At 36.7% G+C, this 22,260-nt stretch overlaps 1 protein-coding gene across 1 annotated transcript in view; it reads right to left on the reverse strand.

The window, feature by feature from the left end:
• Positions 1-2,072: 2,072 nt before the first annotated feature.
• LOC121727969 (TWiK family of potassium channels protein 7-like) overlaps positions 2,073-22,260 on the reverse strand; it is a 70,314-nt gene continuing 50,126 nt past the window's right edge. Inside the window, exons 2-3 of the mRNA XM_042116053.1 lie at positions 4,289-4,902; positions 2,073-3,198 (exon numbers count right to left, since the gene is read on the reverse strand). Coding sequence (XP_041971987.1) covers positions 2,468-3,198; positions 4,289-4,787 — 1,230 coding nt within the window. The 5' untranslated portion in view covers positions 4,788-4,902 and the 3' untranslated portion in view covers positions 2,073-2,467. The remainder of the gene's footprint in view (positions 3,199-4,288; positions 4,903-22,260) is intronic.

The raw sequence follows: 22,260 nt of genomic DNA on the forward strand, positions 1-22,260 counted from the left end.
AACGGAACTTTTTCATACAAATCACGACTCACAAAATGACGCTCGTGTGAATCAAACAGGACTTTTGTATGAAACTGAATGCAGCAGAATTTTGCCCGGCAGAAATTCTGTGACTCACAACTCACAAATTACGCTCGTTTGGCTTCGCCCTTACGAAGGCAGTTATCGTAAGGTCAAGTCAGCAAATAAAATCACTTACCTGATAGTCTTGTAGTAAAGTTTATCCCGTTGCCGCGATTACAGGTCGATCGAACAGCTAGATATAGATCTAAGTAATAAGTAATAAAATGACGACATTAATTATTATAATCATCTATACGTGGGAGAGCCATGCTTCGGCACGAATGGGCCGGCTCGACCGGATAAATACCACGTTCTCACAGAAAACCGGCGTGAAACAGCGCTTGCGTTGTGTTTCGCCGAGTGAGTGAGTTTACCGGAGGCCCAATCCCCTAACCCCTACCCTATTCCCTTCCCTACCCTCAACTATTCCCTTCCCTTCCCTTCCCTACCCTCCCCTATTACCCTATTCCCTCTTAAAAGGCCGGCAACGCACTTGCAGCTCTTCTGATGCTGCGAGTGTCCATGGGCGACGGAAGTTGCTTTCCATCAGGTGACCCGTTTGCTCGTTTGCCCCCTTATTTCATAAAAAAAAATCATTCATAGGCTATTTAAAGTTTTAATAATTATGAAATTTAAAAATAGACTATAAATTCGACGTTCTTTTAATCAAAAGGAATTTTATCAAAAGAATATTTTAAGAATACTGAAATAAGATAGGCCTTACATAACTTTTATAAAATTGGCACACAAAATATTGTAGTGAATATCAAGGAAAGGCATGTTTCTCTAAACTAATTTTGTGGGACCATTTAAAGCAATGTAATAGTGCTATAACTAGGGTGACCAGATATCAGGAATTTTCCTGACATGTCAGGAATGCGGCAGAAAAATGTCAGGAATTTTCGGCAAATGTTTGAAACAACAAAATTTTGTACACTAAACCATCCAAACTTTAATTTTTAATTACAATAACAAAAAAGCTTAAGGCACAAGTACTTTGGAGTTTCATAAACTGTAACTTATAAATAATCGTAATTATATTTTCCTATATATAAACATAAATCAATCAACATTGACAAATTAAACATTAAAAAAATCAACAAAATTAATAAATTGCTCGGGTCAGAAATTTTGTCTTTAAAATTTGTATCTGGTAACCCTACACAACGTATCCTTCTCCTCGTACCGTAAATTAAGGCTATTTATGTCAAAGCAATTAACTTGGCACCATTCAAAGTGTAGTTTAGCTTTGAAGTGTTTTACCCACATGTATTACTGATTCGTGAATCAAACTTATACCTACTTGTTATAAAAAGAATATTTTATTTTATTTTCGTTTTTATTTTCTTCTGTTATTATTCGTTTTCTAGCTGCGTGAACTATTTTTTATACCTTCAAATTGAAAAACAAAAAACCTGACAAGAAACTGAGCAAAATATTATATAATAGCCCTTAAACTCGAATCCAGGATTTGGGCTTTAAAGCGTACCAAAAATATATATACAAAAAGCGAATTGAAAATACACAAATATGAACGTTGTTTTCGATAGCTGCCCAAGGTTCGCAAGAAAATATGTTGCAAGTTAGAAAGTTGATAAGTTATCTTTAAACCTCCATCTAACAATGAAATATTCCAGAGAAATAGAGAATATATTTTTATATAATCTATAGAAATATGGACTAGCTCGGCATTAACCAATGGCAAAGGCAAAAACCAATTAGATTTGCATGGTTGATTTTTGAACAAAATAGTTTAAAAATTGTGGATTATCGAGTTAGAGCTGGGAAGTGAATATTGTTAGGGGAATCGAAGTGCAAACAAATGTATTCGATCCGCTGAACTAACTTATTCACGCATTCGTAGCTAACATTTGGATTTTAGTTAATCCGAACGCGAGCTACATTCGGATATTCGAATTTTGCCTGCATGTGATAGGTTTTTGGATCGGACAGTAAAACATTTCAATAAAAGTTCTTACAAATACATTACATTTATTAGGTAACAAATAACATCCAAACATTAATTAGGTTTTTACATGTACGCGTCGTCGGCGAGCGCGCACGCCTCGTCCATACGTTTCACATGATCGTCCTCGAACGTCACCATTTTTTCGCGACTAGGTCGTATCCTGTCACTCGTCACCCCAGTCATCTTGCTGGTCCCCGCACCGCTTAAATTAAATTCACTTAAACTACGAGGAACAAAGTACTCGATGGAATGTTCCGTCTGGCCCGTGGACCGTCTCGCCGGCGCGTTCCTTTTGAAGTGTTCCTCGCCGTTCGCCGAGGACTTTCTCCTCGGGAGACTGTGAAATCTTACTGGGCTAAAGTTTTCGAGTTTAAAGCTAACTTGTGGTCGGCGCTCCCGTGCGATCTCCGATGGCCCCTCGGCCGTGTCACTGCGTCAGATAACAGGCACGAGCGTGGTCTCGCCGGCGGCCTGGACATTGTACACGACCCTGGACTTGGGGCTGCCCATGCAGAACGAGGTGAATCCTCGCAGCGACAGGCCCACGTCGTCCTGGATGAGATTGAAACACATGGCTATGACTACGACCCCGAACAGTATGTACACGCAGCACACTCCTATCGCCAGGTCCTCCGCCTTGGTGGAGATGGAGCTCGCGTAGGATCCCGGCTTGAGGTAGCCGAAGCCTATCGTGGCCAGCACGGAGAACGAGAAGTACAACGCGTCGACGAACGTCCAATCCTCCGTGACGTGAAATATGAACGCCCCGATTACGACGTAGAACACAATTATGAGGATGCTAAAAATAATGGGCACCCTCGTGTGATCGCGACACATCCAGTGAAATTCCCCATTCAGCCCATTCATATTTAACGCAGCGTGAAAAGGTGTGCTCATTTGTTGTTCGCTCATTTCGTCGGCCTCGATGACACCTTTCGGGTCCTGAATAATGTGGCAGCGACAGTGACTCAAGCAATCCGCCTTCGAATGAAAGTTTTTGCTGCGAATGCTTTCAGGGGATAGCTTGTAGTACAGGGAGCGTATTTTTCTCGCGAATATTTCACCCACGGTCGAGAGGTAGAGTATGACGATAGGAATTCCGAGCCCCGCGTAGCCGATCGCCACGGTCTTTCCGGTTAGTGATGTGGGTCTTATGTTTCCGTTACCTGAAACAAATCATTACACGCGTTACTACACAGGGAAATATATCGAGAGAATTATAGTAATTGCTTAATCCACCGATTTCATATCGTCCTCTTTTTGAAAAAAAAAGATATTTTGTCTTTTTTCTGAGTTTCACAGCAACAATTTGTTTTTAATTATTTTGCCGTTTAAATTATTGCGTTAAATTAGTATAATAAATCAGACTAAAATTTTAAATTATATTACATTTCACGAATACTACCAAAAATAGACATACTCAAAGATTCCATTGAGACGAAACCTTTAATGCTGTTGACTAAGGCTGCTTATTTACTTTGCAGTAAATAAATTTCGTGGGATATCAGATTTCTATTTTCAGTGATGAGATTTCACAGAATCCTGAAAGCTTTTAAAATTACATAACAATGACTAAGCGCTTTCAATGCCGAGCCCTCAATACCAGACGTTTTATTAAACTGCTAACTTCGACCCGCGAACTTGTTCGTGAGCTTTTAACCATGTTATTATTATTTATGGTTACTTTGCAAAATGTGGTTGAAAATATTCTACGAAGCTATAATTACTAAGTGCGTTAGGTTTTATTTGATTCGTATAACTATAATTGGTTGTTTAGCTTAAAGAAGCTAATCATAAAAATGAACATGACTACATATTAATAAAAATAACAACTAGATTAGTTAAAATAAGCATTAACATTAAATGCCAATGAAACTGTATGTTTCTATACTGTACTCAGTGAAACATGGCGGTAGCGGTCATTGACTTCCGGTCAAAAACTTGTCATTTTCCATATAAACCGCGATTGACAATGTCTAAGATGTTGTCAATCGCGGCTTTGTATAGAATATGACTAGTCAATGACCGCTACCGCCATGTTTTGCCGAGTACAGTATAGAACTTGTTGAAGAATCTCTAATCTCTATGCCAAAGTTCATCAAATTCTATCAGGCATCAAACCAACTAAACTCTAAATTAGTGAATGCCACACACCGCATGATACGCTTAACCCTAAATATATTAATGAAATACATAATATAATATTTCCTTCGTAATTTAGGTCTTCATGGGTGCTAATTGATAATAAAAGGTTACCTATTGTCGTGATCAACGTCAAGGCGTAGAGGAAGCTCTCGGCGTACGTCCAACGATTCTCTCGGTGTTGCTCCACGCTTTCGTGCTGTAAAGTTTCTAATACAATTTTGTGAAAATCCACCAACTCCTTATCCGCTAGCTTAGTCCAATTCTGTTTGTACAGTATATTCAAGTCTTCCGTTATCGTCCACAGACGCTCCACGGTTTTTAACCTCACCGCTTCGCTCTGCGACTCGGCGCTGGATTTGGACGGCGTTATGTACACGTAGCTCTTCGGGCTCTCTATCGCGAGGAATATAAACCCGCCCAGTATATTGTAGGTGAGTACTAGAAAACATATAGCTATACACGTGAGCAGGGATGTGCGTCGCTTGTGGAAGCATCTGCAGCAGTACATCTTCAGGTTTTTCGTTCGCAGCGACAGAGCCGGCCTACTGATTATGGTCGAACCATTCTTATGCAAATGGCGCGATACATCGCGCACCGCTCTCTTGTTCATGCTGGCGATAAAATGTCGTCAGCGCTCCTTATATTTTTCATGCCGTTTTCTTTTTATTCCCGGCATTGTTTGTTTTTCTAATCTTGATTCCAGAAACTCCTATTTCAAGGGAAATCTGAAACAATAGAAACGAGATTGAAATTTTTCCTTCCTCAGAACGTCGATGCTCACTTTTGTTTTGTTAAAATTGTTATTTTATCGGGTTCAATCATGCGTAAACATTTCAGACTGGATTTACATAGGCCAATCGTCTGGGGACCAAAAACTTTAGCTTAGGGAACAAAGTACATAAAATGTAAGAGAGATGATCGTGTTTTAACAAAAGCGATAAAAAGGTTGAGTTCTACTGACATTTAAATGGCTCTAATGCCTATGCCCATCATGGAAGGAACAAAAAAAATATTTGCCGAACATTCTGTAATAAATGACTTTTAATATCACTGATGCAATATTTATCCAGCAATGCTAGTGTAAATGTTTGTAACGGAACGCGCAAGTGACAGATGCGGTCTCAAGTAGTAGTGACACACCGATATATCGAAATAACAAACGCGTGGTGGAAAATGGACGACGAAATCAATAACGTCTTTGAAGATTGATATCAAAAACATAATGGATATTCTAGCTTTCGTGAGATAAACAAGACCCGACAGCCTTTTGATATACATTCGATTGTGAAGCTTTTTCGTATCTAATATACTTATATTCCACAAAAATAATAATTATATAACATGTCCTATGGGCGTTTCACACCACGTCAGTCTGGCGCCGTGGTAAGTACCCGAGGGAGGTATATGTTACGCTCAAAGATCGAAAACGCTCAGTGAGCGGAAAAATAGCTCACAACGCGCTATGGCTAAACAGTAAAAATAAATAAATAAAATAAAATGTTTATTTCAGGCTTAAACATAACCCATAAAAAAATTATGTAAATTTGCTAGTAACAATCCGTAACTTAGCCTACGTTATATAAAATGTCTACATCGCGAAATTCGCGTTGTGGCTCTAATACAAAATGGCCACGACGCGTTCTGGCAATAAGACCAAATAGCGAAATTCATGTCGTAGCTGATATTATGCTATTCGACCACAACGCGTTGGGGCAATGATGAAAATATGCCATGACGCGTATGGAAATGAAAACATCTTTTAGGTAGTAATCATACCGTGCCCGATGGCCATTCCTATAAAGTTTTACATAAATGCGATAAAGGCTTTTGGCTCAGCGTGTTGGAACAATCAGAGATCATAAAAGAAAAAAAAAACAGATTTGCATTGTTGAATGACCAAACGTGCTTGACTACGTCACCGCTTATTATTATGTTCGGTGGTACTGATGAGGGTAGTGGGGTGGGGATAGTAGTAGTAGTGAGGTTCGATAGTGGATAATAGGCGGTGATTTGGCTGGTGGCGGCGCTTGACGGACGTTGTTCATAGAGTCCACATCCTGAGGATGCTCCGGTGTTGGGGCGCAACGAGCGTCGAGGTTTCAACTTGCATGGTGGTGATAGATGAGAGGCTTTGCACGAATTTGCTAACATTATTGCTTGTATGGTGGTGGTGTTTGCACGTTCTTTCATGCGAGTACAAAATATAGTGTACGCATAGGCAGTGTGGGAAAGGAGGTGCTGTAACGCATGCCTATGCGTCATGCGTACACTCACTCATTTACTTACAGCTTGAAGTTTATTTCGCGGAATATTGCTAAAAATTATAACATACTTACCTAACCTTAAGCAGCATTTAAAATGCATTTTATTTAAAATATTTTCTCTACATTCAAAAAGTATTTTCTTTAAAATATAAATATAATAAATTGGAATTTATACCGCCCCCTTAAAAATTGCTCAAATAGAAAAAAAATCCTAATTCCCATTATAAATTTCACATTAAAATTAAATGATTTCATGAACAAACGAATAAATTAACGATATTTCTGTTATATATTTTGCTCGTCTTTGTGCTTATTAGGTCGACGTTTAATTTTCTTTTCCGTATAAAATTATTGAAAATAATAATTAAATCGGAAAGCGAAGTCTTGAGTAAGCAAAACTTTCATTCCTTCGATTTTCAATCGCTACTGGACTAAAATAAACACCGTCCGTTTTAAGTAATAAAATAACAATTCAAAATTTCACCGGACTCCGCAAATTATGTGTATTAAATACCTCATTTCATGAGTATTAGTAACACTTAAGCTATAATGTCTACTCGACTAATAGCTATGTCCACACTGTGCGCTTTCGTCTTCAATTTTCGTCATCTTCTTTCATTAAACTTTAGTTTTGGCGCATTCAATAATTATTGAATGCGTCAACGAACGGCGCCAACATTGTCATTTTTGTTTTTTGGATACGGTCAGAGAGCATGCGTCGCGGGCATGTCTCACGTTCGCTGTTGCAACAGCGACTGACTGATGACTGCGCTTTAACGCATGCCCTTGACGAACTTGGACAGTCACACGTGGACTTTCACCACAGCCAGATCACCACAAATTATTGTTTCTGAATAATATTAAGTAGAGTATGATAATTATGATATCACTTCTATAGTTTATTTAAAAATCATGTAGAACAAAATATAATAAGTAATTAATAATTATTTTAAGTGCCGGTTTTTCTATGAAAGTGACTTAAAGTGTTATAAAAACATTTTAATGACACACTCATTAATTTTTTGTAACACTTTAGGTAATTTAACACACAACAAAATCGGTAATTGTCACCATTATGCGATTATTCACCGTATATTCCGGTCGCTACGAACACAACGCTATCTATAGCTTTGTCCACATTGTGCCTTTTTCTGTTCATCAAGGGCATGCCTTATAGCGCTGTCAACAGCGAACGTGAGGCATGCCCGTAACGCGCGTTGAAATCGTAGCGCGCGCTATGACACATTTCTTTCAACGCGGGTGGATTTTGACGCGCGTCACGGGCATGCCACATCTTCGCTGTTGACTGCGCTATAACGCATGCCCTTGTTGAACAAAAAAAAGGCACAATGTGGAAAAATCTTTAGGGAACCAATCTTAACAGTAAATTCGTCAGTTGTGAGTGACAGGGCATTTTTCCGAACTGCTGGTAGCGGAAATTACTTGGGAAATACCGATAACTAAATACGATTGAATAATATAATATGGAATAACTAAATGACGCCCGCCACTCCGTTGCGTCAAAATTCGTTTATCGCGCAAGAACCGTACATTTTTCCGGGATAAGAAGTATCCTATGTCCTTTCTCGGGACAGTCTGTAGTCCAGTGGTTAAGAACGTGGCTCTTGACTCGGAGGTCGTGGGTTCGATTACCGCGTTGGAAACATGTTATTTCCAAGTTTGGTTAGGACAATGCAGGCTGATCACCTGATTGTCTAACAAGTTAGATGATCCATGCGTCGGATGGGCATGTAAAAAGTCGGTCCTGCGCCTGATCTCTCGCCGGTCGTGTCGGTCTTCCGTCCCATTGGGTTATGTGAGTAAAGGAATAGAGAGTACTCTTGCGTACTGCGCACACACTTGGGCACTATAAAATTACTGCGTATCTGGCCTGGTTTCGATGAAACCGGCCACCGTCACCGAAACCGGTGTGGGGAGTATTATTATTATTATTAATAATGTATCTTCATACCACTGCAAAATCGATTTAGTTGTTTAGCCGTGAAGAGGTAACAGACTGACAGACACACTTTTGCATTACAGAATTGACCTACAGCTTTTTAATTCCGCTTCTACTACGACGAAAAACATTTAAAATGCAAAAGATTAAGCGCCCGAAATAATTAAAAGCGAAAATTTCAATATAGTGCACAATACGACGGAGTTATTAGATGACTAGTTTCATTCATGCAACTGCAGCGAGCACTTGACCTCGGCGTAAAATGAGTTTTGCAGTTTCTGGGACCTGAGTGCTTTCATATAACGGCATATCAGCCTTAATAGACGAAACTGCCGCAATGCCATGATACGTTCTAGAAATATTTAGGAATATTTTATCACAAATTTTGTTACGCGATATAGGAATCCATACAAATATTATAAACGAGCTTTTGCCCGCGGCTTCGCTCGCGTTAAGAAGTATTATTATATACAAACTTTTATCCCCCATTTTAACCCCTTGGGGTTGGAATTGATCAAAATCCTTTCTTAACGGATGCCTACGTCATAACATCTACCTGCATGCAAAATTTCAGCCCGATCCGTCCAGTGGTTTGGGCTGTGCGTTGATAGATCACCATGTCAGTCAGTCACCTTTGAGTTTTATATATATAGATGTGAAAATGAGTCTGTCTGTTTTCAAGCCCAAACCGCAAAATTGATTTTGCGGGGTATGGATATACTTTGAGTTGGATGTCGACCACTACACTACGCTACATTTATAGTTTAAAACAACATAATACTCTAAACTGTCCTAGGGCAATCATCAAATCATTAATCAGCTGTCTGAGACTGACCGCGGCGTGATAAGATGCGATTTAACGGTGTGCGCCTGTCAGTAATTGATTGACAAATCGATTTCGTTGTTTACCGCTGCACTCAGAGAGAAATAATTATAATTATTTAACTGTAATGAAATTACGATTTTGATATAAGCACAATATTATCTGTCAAACTGTTTATTAAAATGAAGTTTAATTAAATATCTTTGTATGTTTTTGTGGTAAGTTGTATGTAATTGTGATAAGTTTAAAAAACCAATAGTTTTGTATACTGACCCGACCGACGTTGTCCTGTCTTAACGATGATTATTTAATTCGAATTGGTATAATTAAGAAAAAAATAGATTAAAATTAGTATCTCCATGCCAAATTTCATCAAAATAGATTAAAAAGTTTAGGCGAAAATCATAAAAGTTTATTGTGCGGGAACCGTTCATTTTTCGGGACAAAAGTATTCCTTGTCCTTTCCCGGGACTCAAAGTATCTCGATACCAAATTTCAGCAAAATCGGTCCAGCCGTTTACGCGCGGCGTGATGTCGTGACTAAGGGATATTATTTGGATTCGTTTTTAGGGTTCCGTAGTCAACAAGGAACCCTTATATTTTCGGTCTGTCTGTCCGTCTGTCCGTCCGTCCGTCTGTCTGTCCGCGGTTTTGCTCAGAGATTACAGGACTTACAAAGCTGTAATTTGGCATGAATGCACATATTAATGATGCCGATGATGAACGTAACTGAGATGATGTTGATAGTAGTGTACAACACGTTATAAATGTACATTCATTGACCATAAAAAAAATATCAGAAACTAGTGGTACTACGGAACCCTATATTGCGCGTGGCCCGACACGCACTTGGCCGGTTTTTAGTTATAAATAGATTAATTTTATTTTATTTGTTACATTTAAATATGCTCTACTGATCTGTTAAACGGTATATCTTTCGATCTACAGATAGATATTCACGCTGTACATACTCTAAGTCCCATAAACCAAAAGCGCGTGAAAATTAATAGTTCTGAATAAAGTTGCTTGCAAGTTGCAACTTCTCGTAACAATTTGCGGATACTACTACGTACTTTCAAGCTGATTATAATGTTGTTTTTTTTTTTATTTTATTGAAATAGGGGGGCAAACGAGCAAACGGGTCACCTGATAAAAAGCAACTTCCGTCGCCCATGGACACTCGCAGTATCAAAAGAGCTGCAGGTGCGTTGGAATAGGGTAATAGGGGAGGGTAGGGATGGGAAGAGAATAGGGTAGGGAAGGGAACAGGGTAGGGGATTGAGCCTCCGATAAACTCACTCGGCCAAACACAGCGCAAGCGCTGTTTCACGCCGGTTTTCTGTGAGAACGTGGTATTTCTCCGGTCGACCCGGCACATTCGTGCCGAAGCATGGCTCTCCCACGTCTGTACGTACGTTCCCACGTAGTTTACTACATAGTAAAATACACGAATCATTCACAAATAGATGATCCCAGCAACTTTTGTAAAAAAGCAGCGATAAAAGTGCACGTATGCAGTAAGGAAATTTTTCATGCTCTAATTGGACACCCGCAGACACTAGACTTGCGTCATATTCCCAGAGCCGAATCCTGACCATTATGCAGAGATTATCTCCATACTCCCGCGATTTACGGCTCTAATAAGCGCTGATTTGTTGCCCACAAATCCGAGGGATGAGGTGAATATTTGAAACTTTGGAATCATTTTCGCTTACTAATGAAAATAGATATTGACTGTTAGATTTCGAAGATAATTGTGTTCAGAGATACTTTAGGACGGGTTATAATTATTTTAATGTCAGATATTTTATAGACTTTTTAAAATGTAATATTTATTATTTTTAACAAAAAATTAAAACTGATTTCCAAGGTAAAAACAATAACATTATCCTTATAATATGAACTAAAAAGTATTAAATATTTTTTCCTATCTAATAGTGCCTTTTTCCAAATTCGGCTAAAACTTAACTATTTCTGTACTCAATCTTCATAATTCTTTTGAAGTGGGTACCAGATAGCTGAATCTTCAGTCTCCCAGAATATTTGAAACTTCTGGAACTGGCACCGACTTCAAAATGATTATGAAGATTGAGTACAGAAATAGTTGAGTTTTAGCCGAATTCGGAAAAAGGCACTATTAGATAGGAAAAATTATTTAATACTTTTTAGTTCACATTAAAAGGATATTACCTATTATTGTTTTTACCTTGGAGGTCGACGGTTTTAATTTTTTGTTAAAAATAATAATTTCACTCTTTTTAGTTACATAATAAACCATGATCGCGTACTATACGTAGAAAATTTTATGTACCTGTATGTTATTCTACGTATTTTATTACAATTTGTTAACAGTCACTCACAAAATATAATATCAGCTGTAGATAATTTTAATAATAATAATAATAATTCTTTATTTGCACATTAAACATAGCAATACAATTAATATTATAAAGGACTTGCGTAAATTGGCGGTCTTACCGCTACTAGCGGTTTCTTCCAGACAACCTGGATACTTTTATCCCCGAAAAATGTAAGTACGAATTTTGACGCAACAGACTTGCGGGCGTCATCTAGTTTTGAATGTTTGCAACGTAGTCGATAAAAATAACAGTAACAACACCCATGTTTGCTTATTCTTGTACGATTACAATTTTCACTACACTCAAAAAGAGTGGCTCTTTATTGCAGTATAGGTATTTCGTGAACTGAGATTGCAGATAAAATTTCATTCTCTGCTTATTTTTTTTTATGGCAAGACTTGTGATTGAAAAACATCAGCAACCTAAAGCAAGGTTTTTAGTGGTTAATAATCACTGTCGACCCTGGCTTACAAAAGTAGCAGTGGTGGGAATAAGTGTTTATACACACTAGGCCGAAGTTACGCGGCGGAAATTCCGCATGATTACGTCCGCAATGTCAAACGCATACAAAATACGGACGGAACGCGACGGAATAGTGTGTCATCGGAAATTTTAAATACATTGCGGGCGTAATCATGCGGAATTTACGCCGCGTAACTTCGGCCTAGTGTGTTTAGACACTTAGTGGTGAAAATAACATCAGCAACCATGCTAAGCCTTACCAAACCAAGAGAAGGCTGCCACGCTCTCTGCCCCTAATGTTTACGGACTTTCATCACACGAGTAAATATTATCTGAATAGAGTAAACCTCAAGTGAACTTGTAAGAGGCGCCGGACACTGTTTGAGTTGCCTTATTGCCCGCGATCCGGCTTGAAGCGGAAGAAACCGGTTCTTACCAGACAATGTACTTTTTTAAGGAAACATGACCTTGCTTTGGTTGAATTTTTCATCGAAGTTTGGTTTAAAATTTTTATATTTCATGTTTTGAATTTTGACAGTGAAATCAACAATGTCTTGGATTGTCTAATATTTTAAATTTTGGTTTACTTATATCGTTTTCGCATAATAATTAACATTGAATTAATAATAATAATTATGTAATATTAAACTTTTATGTATTTTAATGTCATATACAGTGTGTTAGTGTAAACACCGTTATCCTTGAAACCATCAAATGAGCCCGTCAAAATGAACAACTTTTTCTATGAGAACAATGCTGGGAACTCAAAAAAAAGCCGTCTTCATACCCATACGGATGCCCGAATCGGCAATTTGTATGGGTATGAAGACGGATTTCTTTGAGTTCCCAGCATTGTTCTCATAGAAAAAGTTGTTCAATTTGAGGGGCTCATTTGATGGTTTCAAGGATAACGGTGTTTACACTAACATCTTGTACCTATAATGTTTAAAATAAAAATAAAAAAACTTAATGTTTTATATCTCGTAAGGTCACGCTTAAACGACAATTACGATCTCAGCGAAACAAGAATATTAAGATAAGATAAGATAAGATAAGAATATTATCTTGTAACCTTACCTGACGAAATTAGCTAGAGGTACCATTTACCGTACTAATACGATGGTTTAAAGTTTGCACCTTCTAAAACTACGTAATTTAATAGGCAAGAGGTCAGGATAGAATAGATAAATTGGATGGTTTTTTAATAATTAATTTCCAGTTTGGACAGTGGACACGTCCGTAATAAATGTAATTATTACATGGTTCTGGTAAGGTCAGCCACACCAATTTATTATTAACAATATTATAATTTATATTATGTATATGTAAATATGTATATGCGAAACCGCTGCAACCGCCGCTCAACCAATCCCCATTATGGAAAACTACATCCCTGGAAATAATATAGTATTTTATTGCGGCGATAAGTAAGTTACCGCTCGAACTTTTTTTTTTTTAATTTAAAATATAATATCTATGAACGCTTCACACCACGTCAGTCTGGCCCTGTGGTAAGTACCTGAAGGACTTGTGTTACAGGTACCAGACAACCGAAAATATTTAATACTTTTATACTATACATATATTTAAGATTTTTATTATATGATACACATATTTAACACACATCCATGACCCAGGAACTTTGAAAACTTTTTGTGCCATCGGCGGGACTCGAACCCGCGACCCCCGGCTTGAGCTACCAACGCGCTCACCACTGAGCCACAGAGGTCGTCAAAACTTTTAGTTCTTTAATGGAAATACAAGAGTAATCAAACGGTTACATTAGGGTTACACCATAACACGACAGCTATTCAATACTCCCTGGGCTGAGCACCGCTTTGTCTGTGCCCTCTGACCCCGAGGCTAGAAACGTTGCTCCGATTCCAGTTGAAAAGAAAAATGTTTGCAGTTGATGCCGCTTAAGACGAGTAAAAACTCGTAACATTCTTTAAGCATTCCATGAATGATGTAGCTATGTTCTGAGGACTGGAAATATGGTCATTACCAAAAATGAATTGCGCATTTAGTTAAGAAGGAAGTTTATAATATTAAAAAACTTGCAGACTCTGCGAGAAGAAAGACGAGACACCTATTGATCTTCTCCTCGACGGGCTCGACCGTCCTGCTCTACTACAGAGCAAAAACAGGCACCTCGGGCGCTACGTATATTCGTAGCGCCCAAGGCCTGTTAAAATTCAAGGTGATTTCAAGGTGAAAATTCGAGTCACCAGCCCCAACCACATCGTTTAATTTTTGAGTAACATTGGGTGAAGGTACTCTAATGCAAAGGAGTTTCAATAGATCCTCAAGGGATATGGTTACTATGACCTGCCTTCGAGGGGAAGAAAACGGAAGTTTATATTGTTAAAAAACTTTGGTCAAGCATTAGGCTGCCTTTCCACCATATGTGTTACGACTTGCGATGAATGTGTTTTTGAGATCCAATAGAATCGCTGCGCTGAGCGAGGCTGAGCTCACGTCAATGAAGAGATTATATTGGTTCCCAAAAAGACATTCCTCGCAACGCATCTCTCTGGTGGAAACGTAGCCTTAGTCTTGAAATATTGACTCGTCAAATAGTCCATTAATATAATATTTAAAAACACCAGTTAAGAAAAATCGACATGGGTTACTTTATAGTTTATACCGTAAGATAATGAACGGTTTCTACGGGATCCTATTTGATCGAAGTCACGGAATTCATAATTTAGTAGTTTAAAGTAAGTACTGATAAATATTATATCAATAAGGGCCTGTTTCACCACTTTCTGATAAAGTGTCTAATAGGCTATTCTTTTTTTAAGGTTTCTTTTCTTTTCAGGTCACGTTAAAACTTTTCTGTACTTAGCTTAGCACCCATTCTCTATCTCTAGATATATATTCTAGGTCGTAAAATTAATTGATAATAACAGGTAAACACTTCTACAAAGTACAAATTCTATGACGATAGCCCAACAACTTTAGAACTTTCAGGAGGTTATTCGTGCACCGATGATACTTTCGATTGAGTATTACGACCTATCCCGGATTTTTTTAAACCATATTAATTATACTCCGCAAACAAGCGATACCGCGATATAAAGGGAGTGCTACACCATCTATCGAGCGAGTATGGAGTGTACATCGTAATTCGCAGTTTTGATTTCATTTATATTTTAATCGAATTTAATTATTATCATAGTTTCATTGTTAACTTTGTTAACACTATTTTTCCTTTTGAACGTAAAATAATTATTATGAAGTCGAAACTCATTTTTGATGTTCTTGCAAATATAAAAATCTTTTCTTTTATTTAATAAAGTTATATTATACTTTTGAGTTTTTAGGTTTCCTTGCCCAAAGGATGAAAACGGGAGCCTATTCCTAATGAGTCTAGACTTCGCTGTCTGACTGTCCGTCCGTCCGTGTGTCACAAGGCTAGATCTCGAGAACCGTAAATTTTTTACAAATTATGTACTTTTGTTGTCGCTATAATAGCTAATAGTCTAACTAAAATAAAACAAATTATTAATCGGGAGTCTCATACAACAAACACGTTTTTTTGCCCTTTTTTGCTCTATATCAATAATGGTAAAAGTAAGGTTTTTGAAAATTTCAGAAAATACTTAATTGTATTTCAACTTTAATAATAAGTAATAAAAAGTACATAAACTTGTGATTTAAGGGAGGCTCCCATACTAATTTACGGTACGGAACCCTATGTACGCCAGTCCGACTCGCACTTGGCCAGTTTCATAATTTTTCCTTTCATTGTGGATAACGACCTACCTTGTTGCCAAATTTAAAGGTTCTAAGTCTGCTAGAAGTACCTTAGAATTTTGATGATCTGTCAGTCAGTGAGTGACAAAATGTAGTAACTTTGATCATCCGTAACTATTAAACTATTTATCGAAATGTTATGTAATTTGGAGGTTAAGCTAGTTTTAATACTTGCTCCTAGTCACCGAAATTTTAAATCCCTAGCTTTGTTAACATCGAAGATAAAGGGGGTGTGAAAAAGCCGCGAACCGCTTCGAGAAAAGTATGCTACGGCCGTGCCTTTGCTAAAAAGCTTGACTGGAGCACTACCGTGCTCCCAGATAATTATTTAAAATTGAATTGCTAGTGACCTAAATGTGGGAACTTATCAATAGTGATAATATTATTTTAGGGTGTGTACGTGTTCTTCATAGAGAGTTCACTGTGAAAGTAGCAGCGCTGAAAGACCAACTTTTTTCACTTTTGTATGGGGAAACTCGTGACGCCGGAGCGCTTGCCCATTACAAAAGTAAAAAAAAAAAAACATACAGTGTTTTACAAAACATATAGTTTTGTAAAACACTGTATGTTTTCCTAATAAATTAAAATAAATAAATACTCTCACTTTTGTTGACGTCAATTAATAAGAAAATATTTACCAAAACAAGGGTAACGAAACCCTCTCTGTTTGTAACATAATATTCTAGTATTCCTTTTCGTTATACCAATCAAAGGATATTTTATGTATTCAGTCCAATACGGTTCTCGGTATAACATCAAAAAGACTAGAATGCTAAAATCTCTAAGGTAAAATGTACTTTACAACATTTTTGTAATAATACAAAAAAGTACGTGTGGCACTCGGGGACTGCCGCGGTAAAGCTATTGCATACTTTATTAGCATTTTTTATAAACTTTTTAATTTATCAAAATTATATTTTTTATAAAATAAAAAAAACAAAATTATAATTCGCATACAACTAGTCGCACACCATAAATACCGTGCCGAAGTCTGCCGAACTGAAACGACGCTAGACCGTGCCGGTCGGAGTGGGGGTGTTAGGTTTATTTTCGTTACGGAATCTCTTAATTCGTTCGCCGCGCTCAGATCCCACGATAAAAGTTATGCAATATGCCTAATAATAGTGGGTTATTTTATTGTTACTTTGATTTTGCTTGAGTTGGCCTATGTAAAAACCAAAAACCGGCCAAGTGCGAGTTGGACTCGCCCATGAAGGGTTCCGCAGCAGCAATATGGTTTATTTTTATGAAATTAAAAGGTTTTTAATTTATTTTTATATTTCAGTTGATTTAATGATAGTTTATTTAAGATTTACCATTTATGACGTATAAAAAAATTACTTACTAGATTTCGTTCAAACCAATTTTCGTTGGTAGTTTTTATAGTAATGTACATCATATATTTTTATTTTAGAATTTATTACTACATTACTTTAGAAGTTAGGGGGGAGGGGGGGGGACACATTTTTCCACTTTGGAAGAGTCTCTCTCGCAAACTATTCAGGTTAGAAAAAAATTATATAACAAACTTCAATATGATTTTTGAAGACCTATCCATAGATATCCCACACGCATAGGTTAGATGAACATAGGTACAACTGAAACAAAAAAAAATTTTTTTTTGTTTCAGTTGTACCTATGGGGACCCCTAAATTTTTTTATGATTTTTCCATTTTTGTATCAAAATCTTAATGCAGTTCACAGACTACATCTACTTACCAAGTTTCAATAGTATAGCTCTTATAGTTTCGGAGAAAAGTGGCTGTGACATACGGACGGACAGACAGACATGACGAATCTATAAGGTTTCCGTTTTTTGCCATTTGGCTACGGAACCCTTATTAACACTTTAATAATATAAAAAGTTTTTGAACTGGGCCACGCATTACTTTAAGAATGCTCGCCAAAAATGGAAGGAGAATACTGTTAAATTTTTAGTTATCCTTGGTAGCGTAACATGCGCGCTACAATATGACATTGGTAGCTATTGTTCGTTATTTGTAGATAACGTACAAAGGGCTGTTTGCTTCCTGAATTTTTCCGAGTGATCTCAAGGTTTTGCGTGACTTGTGTCAACAATTTCATATTCGGGCCATTAATTGCATCCGTTGGGCGGTTACAGTATTTTCCGAGCGAAGTAACTAGATACTCTTCAAAGTTCAAATACTGTCGTGCCTGGTAGTTGGTACATGATTTTTTAACTGAGCACATACGGCATTATTGCAACATTATCGGCCTAGTCCAGAGGAATTCTATACTAAAACCATTCATGTACGGATTTTTTCATGATGTTTTCCTTCTCCGCACGATCATCCGTATTATGACGTTACATAATAGTATGTACTTGATATCTGCAAATATCTCATTGGTACACACTACACACCTCCGCCCGAGATCGAACCTGCACCCTCTCGAATGCGAACCAAAGGTCTACCCACTAGGCCACGGACGCACGATTTTAATGAATAAAGTATAAACCACTGACACCAGCGAACCAAACTCCGGAATATTCAACTTGCATCTTATAATCATTATGTAAATATTCTCCGCCGCCACAATAAAAATTTACTTAGCTTCTAAAGGGACTCCGGACAATGCCGAAAGCTTTTAAAATATTAGCGCTGAATAGTAAGCAATAAAAAGCAAATGAATAGCGTTCATTCATTATGATATTAAGTGTACGTGAATGGAGCGGTATAATAATGGCCCCGGTAGAATTAGCCGCGCCTAAATAATGATACCACAATTTCCAGTGAGCGTGCTGCAGCCGAGATACTATATGGTATACTTTGCTGTAATTAATTATCGTTCCAATGCTCATTATAGGTTTTGGAGGTCTCTCTTCTGGCTGATATTAGTTTGTGTTGGTGATTGTCGTATTATTTTACTTGCGAATCAAGTACCAACGTGGCTATGTAGGATAAATTTTAAATATTATGTTTGTGGTGATAGCAGATAGATAAAGTTAACTTATTAACGGTAGTAGCCATTTACTTTGTCGATCACCACAAACATAATATTTATTCTGTCGTTGCAGTCCTATCAGAAATGTAACTTCTGAAACCCATAATAATAAAAAAGTATGATGTACCAGATACCTATAATATATTATATTAGCAAAGCCGGATCGTAACTATGAACTAAATTAGAAATTAATTTAAGTAAAAGCATCATTGTGGTGCTCTAATACACTAATTTACTTTAACAATAGATATAATTGATTTAAGATAACATTATGATGATGATAACGGTGATATATAAAGATTGGAAACATGTTGAATATAAATAAAAATATACGCTTGCTTTGGCAAGCTATGAACCCATAATTTTACCTGTATGCGATGTTATTTGAAATAAATCGCGTTATTTATTTTAAAATATAGGTGTGTGGTGGGTGCTTAAGCGCTGCGCAAACAATTTAATTTTATTTGTTGGAGTCACATGCTCACTGACACATTTTCGTTGTTCACGGAAAATGATAATATTTTCGCATTAAATAGGAACATATTATATCCCATAACTAGTAATTTATCGTGGCTTACTTACCAGAGGAATTGTTAAGTCAAAATAATTTTGGTCGCGAACGGCTTGAACAAGAAAATTTTTAAGGCGCTGTGGTTGTTGCAACTGCGTAAAATGGGTTTTTTAAAACACGTTTTTAGTAAAGAAAATGTCATTATTTAAGTATAAAATAGGTACCGTTTTAAAATTGAGAAAATTTCCTATATGCAAAGGTACACAATTTGAAAAATTCTGCTCGATAGAAAAAAATCTCAATGATGACTGTTACGAGTATAACGCTGTTTTTCATAATTAAATCATTTTATGGCTAAATTACACACTTTCTAGAAAAAACAAAAATGTAGTATATGTGTCGTAACCTAACGTAAACGATTTGATATATTTGATTTGTGTAATACTAAAAACAAAAGGTTTTTACTCCTGTTTTCTATTATCAAGGCACGCGGCGAGCGCGTAACAGCCACTGTACAAGGCGCGCTGATATGAATGTTATTTTAATGTTCTTAACGTCGATATTCGTACTGACAGACATCGACCTGCTTATTTTAGGGACTACTGGGCCTTAAGTATTTTCATTGTTCTAACTCTAAGCAATCTTATGTTGTTGAGACAATGTGATCTATAATTCGTACTAGGTACATTACGTTAAAATTGATTTTATGTAGTTTTAATTTAAATTTTATCGCTGATTAGCTATGTCCACACTGTGCCTTTTTTTGTTCATCAAGGGCAAGCGCACGTGGGTGCCAGTGACGCATGCGCTCTGACCGTATCCGAAACTTTCGCTTGGTTTCTTTTTTTCTGGAATTTCTTATGACAAAATAAGCCGCACATAATATTCCATTCAGTAAAATGTTCTCGTCGTACATCTATACTAATATTATGAAGCGGAAGAGTTTGTTAATTTGTTTGTTTGTTTGTATGAACGCGCTAATCTCAGGAACTACTGGTCCGATTTGAAAAATTAGAAGCAACTTTTGTTATGAAACCACTTTCATAAACGCAATATTTAATATACCTATCGAACAAAGTTCTCTCCCGATGCATACAAACTACGAAAGAGTGACGTCAGTCTTTCGTAGCACTTTGTATGGAGCGTTTCGGGCAGGTCTATTTTATGAGATGTTTGAATTCTCATATCTTGGTGAATTTTTAAGCTATCAGAGTCATTCTTTCAGCGATGTTTCTATTTTTTAAGGGTCGTTCAATTAGCAATAAGAAAAAAAAATAGTCATCAAGCCTATTTTTGAATGCGCCAAAACGATGAATGAAAGCAGATGCCGAAAATTGAATATGAAAGTGCATAGTGTGGACAAAGCTATAGGATACTTTTTATCCCGGAAAAATGTACGGTTCCCACGCGATGTTTTTGCGCAACGGGGTTGTGGACACCATCTGGTATTATAATATTTTAGAGTATAATACAATATATCTAATAATGTACTCTCACTGAAATCACCTCATCTCAGAGCAGACAAATGAACTTTCAACTCTTTTAGAAATTGCTTTAAAAAGATTCTCAATTCGAAGAAGTAGCTTTTAGATTCGATAAGCATTTTCTACATTTTTATTCACGCCAAGCATTGTGATTACTTAAGATTACCATTCCAAGAAATCAGTTACGCTTTCAAATGTACGGTACCTTTTCTTTTCATTGAATATTATTATTTGCTTCAAAAGTATTTCAAGCCGGTGGTTTTCTTAGGCTAAGTACCTAGGCCAGTAGGTATACGTTTATTAAACAAAGGTAGAGGCAGCGTAAGGCGTGGGCGACGTGGGCCACAGTCCATGGGGCCTCGCACCTCTTGGACCACGAGGATATTTTTAAGGATTGAATATACAATACTAATATATACTAATAGTACCTGGATGACCGAGCTTTGCTCGGTATAGCAAACACTCATTGACTTCGTGTTACTTAATAACGCCATCTGCTGGTCGTTAAAACAATTAGTTGCTAACAAAATAGTATTATTATTCGCCAATAGATGTCAGGAAGAGTCATATTTTTCAGTTTATCGATTATCGATAAAACACGAATACAAAGACATTTTCTGAAAATGATTCCTAGCTAGATCGATTTATCGCCCCCGAAACCCCCTATATACTAAATTTCATGAAAATCGTTGAAGCCTATTCCGAGATTCCAATTATATATATATATATATATATATATATATATATATATATATATATATATATATATATATATATATATATATATATATATATATATATATATATATATATATATATATATATATATATATATATATATATATAATGTTAATGAGCGTATCTCGCCGATAAACTTTGGTTTGGCGAGGTTTAAAATGTATTATACAAAGACATTTTCTGAAAATGATTCCTAGCTAGATCGATTTATCGCCCCCGAAACCACCTATATACTAAATTTCATGAATATATATATATATATATATATATATATATATATATATATATATATATATATATATATATATATATATATATATATATATATATATATATATATATATATATATATATATATTCATGAAATTTAGTATATAGGTGGTTTCGGGGGCGATAAATCGATCTAGCTAGGAATCATTTTCAGAAAATGTCTTTGTATAATACATTTTAAACCTCGCCAAACCAAAGTTTATCGGCGAGATACGCTCATTAACATTTTTTTATACAATACTAATATACAGGGTGTAACAAAAATAAGTGATAATACTTTGGGGTGCGTACGTGTTCCTCGTAGAGAGTTCACTGTGAAAGTAGCAGCGCTGAAAGACCAATTTTTTTTTTCACTTTTGTATGGGGAAACTCGGGATGCTCAGGCCCTTGCCCATACAAAAGTGACAAAATAATATGGTCTTTCAGCGCTGTTACTTTCACAGTGAACTCTCTACAAGGAACACGTACACACCCTAAAGTATTATCAC

Source organism: Aricia agestis, chromosome 6, assembly GCF_905147365.1.
Source record: "Aricia agestis chromosome 6, ilAriAges1.1, whole genome shotgun sequence".
Classification (NCBI taxonomy): domain Eukaryota; kingdom Metazoa; phylum Arthropoda; class Insecta; order Lepidoptera; family Lycaenidae; genus Aricia; species Aricia agestis.